Source organism: Cygnus atratus, chromosome 2, assembly GCF_013377495.2.
Source record: "Cygnus atratus isolate AKBS03 ecotype Queensland, Australia chromosome 2, CAtr_DNAZoo_HiC_assembly, whole genome shotgun sequence".
Lineage (NCBI taxonomy): Eukaryota > Metazoa > Chordata > Aves > Anseriformes > Anatidae > Cygnus > Cygnus atratus.
This window is the reverse complement of record NC_066363.1, coordinates 137,880,708-137,884,707: the sequence shown is the minus strand read 5'-3', so window position 1 is coordinate 137,884,707 and position 4,000 is coordinate 137,880,708. Positions and strand designations below refer to the sequence as shown.

The window sequence follows — 4,000 nt, the reverse complement described above, 5'->3', positions numbered from 1 at the left end:
CAATGCAGCCCTTTCAGCACCGATGGCCTGACCACAGCTCAGGCACTGCTGGTTTTGGCTTGCTGCTCATTAGCAGGGTTCGGGTTCCCTGCTGTAGGACCAGTGAGGGACGGGCATGGGGACACCGCAGCCACCCCAGCCCGGTCAGCATCTGTTGACCTACACCTGGTGGGACCTGTCCCCAAAGCACAACACATCCCAGAGCCTGGCACCTGCCATGGTGGGGCACGGGAGTGGAGCCCCCCCTTACTGAGCTGAGGCCAGGAGGGTCCCCCCCGGGGTCAGAGCTTGCTGGGGCAGGGGGGAAGATTTCTCCTCATCTGGACCAGACAGATCAGACATCAGACTTTGGGAGAGGAGGAGGGCAGGACGGGTGTCCCCAGCCTGGAAAAGAAGAACTTGGGGGGCCCTAAACTGGGGGGAGGAGGGTGCTGGGAGCAACAAGGGTGGCAGAGGAGGGGGATGCACCTCCAAAACTCCCCACGGTAAGGGGGGGGGGGAACAACACAGGGTGACCAGAGGCACTGGCAAGGGCGACAAGCTGGGGGAGGCTCCATGCCTCCACTCTGCTACCTGCAAGCAGGGCCCCCCAGGGAAGGGAAGGAGGGAACTGGGGGGAGAGGGGGGGGCGAGGGTCTCCCGTTGGGGCGAGCAGCCAGCATGGGTCCCCCTTTCCTCCCGGCCCCCCCCCATGCTCGGTGGAGGGGAAGGAGGGAAAGGACGGGTTGGGGGGCAACACGAGGCAGGGGCTGCAAGAGCCCCCGGCCCTCGAGGGGTCCACGGGGTCCCGGGGCGTTGCTCGGGGCTCGCTGTTTGCTCACCGAGCAGTGGGGAAGGAATCGTCTTCTGTGGGATAAAGTCCCTGTCTACGCGGGTGAATTGCCCGTGTCCAAAGTCTAATGGCAGGGGACTATCTCCTGCAATCTCCACGAAAGGGATGACTTTTACAATACATGGGCTGATTGCAAATAAGTTACTAATAAGCCGCTTTGGCGTAAGAAGGGCTCTATACATTATTTCCTAAGATCTGTTTATTTGCAAGTATTTCTTTCTTTCTCTTCTTTTTAGAAAAAAAAAAAAAACGTATTTCGTTCGGGAAAATAATAAAAGTACAGAAGTTAATATTTAGACATTCATAGTATTAAGTAATAGAGCTATAAACTCTCAAATACGGCACTTTCATTTTACTTAACAATAGATAACACAAAAGCAACAGTGAAACAGGCCAAACAAAAGCGATCACCAAAATTGTTGTGACAGTACAATTACCCGACTAGGAAATTTATTCAATATGCTTTACCATTGCATCGACACAGCAGGAAAAAAAAGCCCAAATGTTCAGAGAATAATACAACCAGGCAGGAGGTATTTGGAAAAAAAAAAGGATTTATTTTGAAATACACTTTTTTAAGAGATACTTTGACTCCCGGATTTGTTATCGCCGTGCATCTGACATGACAACACGAAACGAACAAACAACGAAAACCACATTTCTGTACAGAGCTCTAAAATGAGCCGCGAGTATCTACAAGGAGTAGCTTTACGCCTCGGTGTGGCTTGGAGAGGGGCCCGATCCTGCAGTCCACGCTCTCTTAAACGAGTTTTGCAGACGCGTGCTAGGAAAGATTGGCCCCTGAGCCTGCCCTGCGTTGTGTGTGTGTGTGTGTGTGTGTGTGTGTGTGCGCGCACGCCTGTGACTTTCTGCCATACAGTCCTTGAGTAAAATGAGCAACTCGGAGCTGCGGGCGCGGGTGCGGGGTCCCGGGCTGCTCTAGAAGTCCTGCCGGGGGGTGTGAGTTAGGCTGTGCCGCCGTAGATCACAGTTTCGCCTGAACACTTTGCCGCACTGCTCACAGTTGTAGGGCTTGATGTCTGTATGGGTAAGAAGGTGAGTTTTCAGGTTACTTCTCTGATTAAAGGTTCTTCCACATGTGGGGCATTTGTGTGGAGATTCCTGTTCAGATTTGAAGCAAGCAAAGGATTAATCCTTCACAAACTACCTGCCTTTCGCGTATCGCTGCGCTTTTCGTTAGCAAAAACGCTTCGAAACGTCGGGAAAAGCGGCACGGGCGCGGGGCGGCCGCCCGAGGCAGGACTGGGGGGGGACACACGGCGACATCGGCCGCGTCCTGCCCCACGCCTCGGGGGCTCCGGCGCCCCCCGCGCCCCCCTCCCGCAGCCCCGGCCCCGCGCAGCCCCCGCGCAGCCCCCGCCGTCAACGAAAAAAGCCCCGAAAGGGCTGCGCGGATAAAACCAAAAGCGAAGCTCGCTCCCCACCGCCTCCAGCGAGCCCGGAGCGGCCGCGGATTTGAAGCCCCGGCTCTCGCCGCCCCGTGCCGCAGCCGCAGCCCCGTCCCCGAGGCAGCCCCGAGCCGTGCCGAGCCGTGCCGGCGGCACACGAGCGGAGGAAAGGGGAGGGCAGCGCCGGGCTCACCTGCATGTGGAGGGTTTTGTGGACCGCCAGGGTCCTGGACTGGCAGAAGCCCTTCCCGCACTCCTGGCACTTGAAGGGTTTCTCTTTGGAATGGATGTACCTGCAGGGAGGCAACCGCGGGGGTGAGCGGCGCTGCCGGGACCGCGGGGGGACAACGCGGCTCCCTCCCCCCCAAAACCCCTCGCCCCGCTTTTGCTTAACTTATTTTATTTATTTATTTATTTTGCTCTTTTTACGGCGAACCCCGTCGGCTCAAAACGTTGCCGGCGATTCGCAGCCGCTCTGCGGGGCCGGCTTCGGGCCGCACGGCCGGGGAAGCTCCGCCGGCGGCGGCCGAGCCCGTTCCTCTGCCCGGCGGCAAAGCCAGGGGGGTCCCGCCTCGCCCCCCCACCTCCAGCAGGACCCCGCTTCGCAAGGGGGTCTCCGAGCAGCCCCCGCGACGGCTTCACCCCTGCCACCCCCCCGGAGCAGAGCCCGGGACCCCGCTGCTTTTGGCAGCCGGGTGATTTGGGTTTATTTTTGGGGAGGTCCCTGCTGCCTTCCCTCTCAGCCCAGCGATGCGGAGACCACCCACCCCCCCCTCCCCCCGCTGCTCCTGCCCCTCACCGGTGGTCCCGCAGGTGGTCCTGCCTCCGGAAAGCCTTGTGGCAGATGTCGCAGGTGTAGGGCCGCTCGTCCGTGTGGGTCCGCTCGTGGATGAGGAGGTTGTAGGACTTGGTGAAGTGCCTGCCGCAGAACTTGCAGATGAATTCCTTTTTCGTCTTGGAGGGCAGGCGGCCCCGGGAAGGCTTTCTGTCCGGGGACAGCTTGCTGATCCCCGACAGGGGGGACGCCAGTCCGGGGCTCAGCTTGGCCAGCTCGCCCACTTTCGGGGGGTCCTCCTGCGTGGCGGCCACGGCCAGGTTGGCAAAGTCAAAGCGGGGCCTGTCCTTGTGCAAGGCCGGGAGGACGTGGGCGATGGCCCCTTGCTTGGGGTGGAAGAGGTGCGTGGCGAAGGGGAGAGCGGGGAAAGGGAAGCGGGAGTCCACCAGGCCCTGGGCGGCCGCCATCTCCGTGATGGTGGAGCGGGTGATTTCGTGCACATTGGGGTAACCCAATGTCCAGTGGTTCATGTGCATGGTTTGCACGGCGCTGAGTCCGTACAGACCTTGCAGCTGGTCCACAGCTGCAGGGAAGGTGTTCACAGCCTGGAGGAAGGAGTAGTTGGTGAGTTGCAGGGATGGGTGCAGCGGGATGGGGGCCGGCAGCGCCTTGCTTCCCATCTTCCCGGGGCGCCGGAGCTGGTGCCTCTGCTGGCCTTTTGAGACGGGGACAAAATCCTAGGGAGAAAGAAAGGGGAAAAGGAGGGGAGAGAGAGACTTTTACTGAAAGCGGCGTGGTTTTTTTCCCCCCGGGGCCGAGGCGAGCTGCCGGGGCCGCTGCCGTGTTCCTGCCCCCACTCCCCGTCCCGCCAGCGGCCGCCACCGGCGCGATGGCTGCGCCCGCAGAAACGAAAGCGTGAAAAAAACCAACAATAATCATCAAAATAGCCCTCCCAGAAGCACTCCTTCAACCGAAACTTAAAAT

General features: G+C 59.7%; 1 protein-coding gene across 2 annotated transcripts; it reads right to left on the bottom strand.

Moving 5' to 3' along the window:
- Nucleotides 1-1,465: 1,465 nt before the first annotated feature.
- OSR2 (odd-skipped related transciption factor 2) lies at nt 1,466-3,696 on the bottom strand. Of its 2 annotated transcripts, none has more exons than XM_035546367.1 (3): nt 3,041-3,696; nt 2,435-2,534; nt 1,466-1,954 (listed from the first exon to the last, which is right to left on the bottom strand). In XM_035546367.1, exons 1-3 carry the CDS (start codon nt 3,694-3,696, stop codon nt 1,772-1,774), a joined length of 939 nt encoding a protein of 312 aa, XP_035402260.1. In that variant the 3' UTR covers nt 1,466-1,771. The 2 variants fall into 2 exon arrangements, with proteins under 2 accessions (XP_035402260.1, XP_035402261.1); XM_035546368.1 differs by having other exon boundaries at nt 1,466-1,872.
- Between the last annotated feature and the right edge of the window lie 304 nt (nt 3,697-4,000).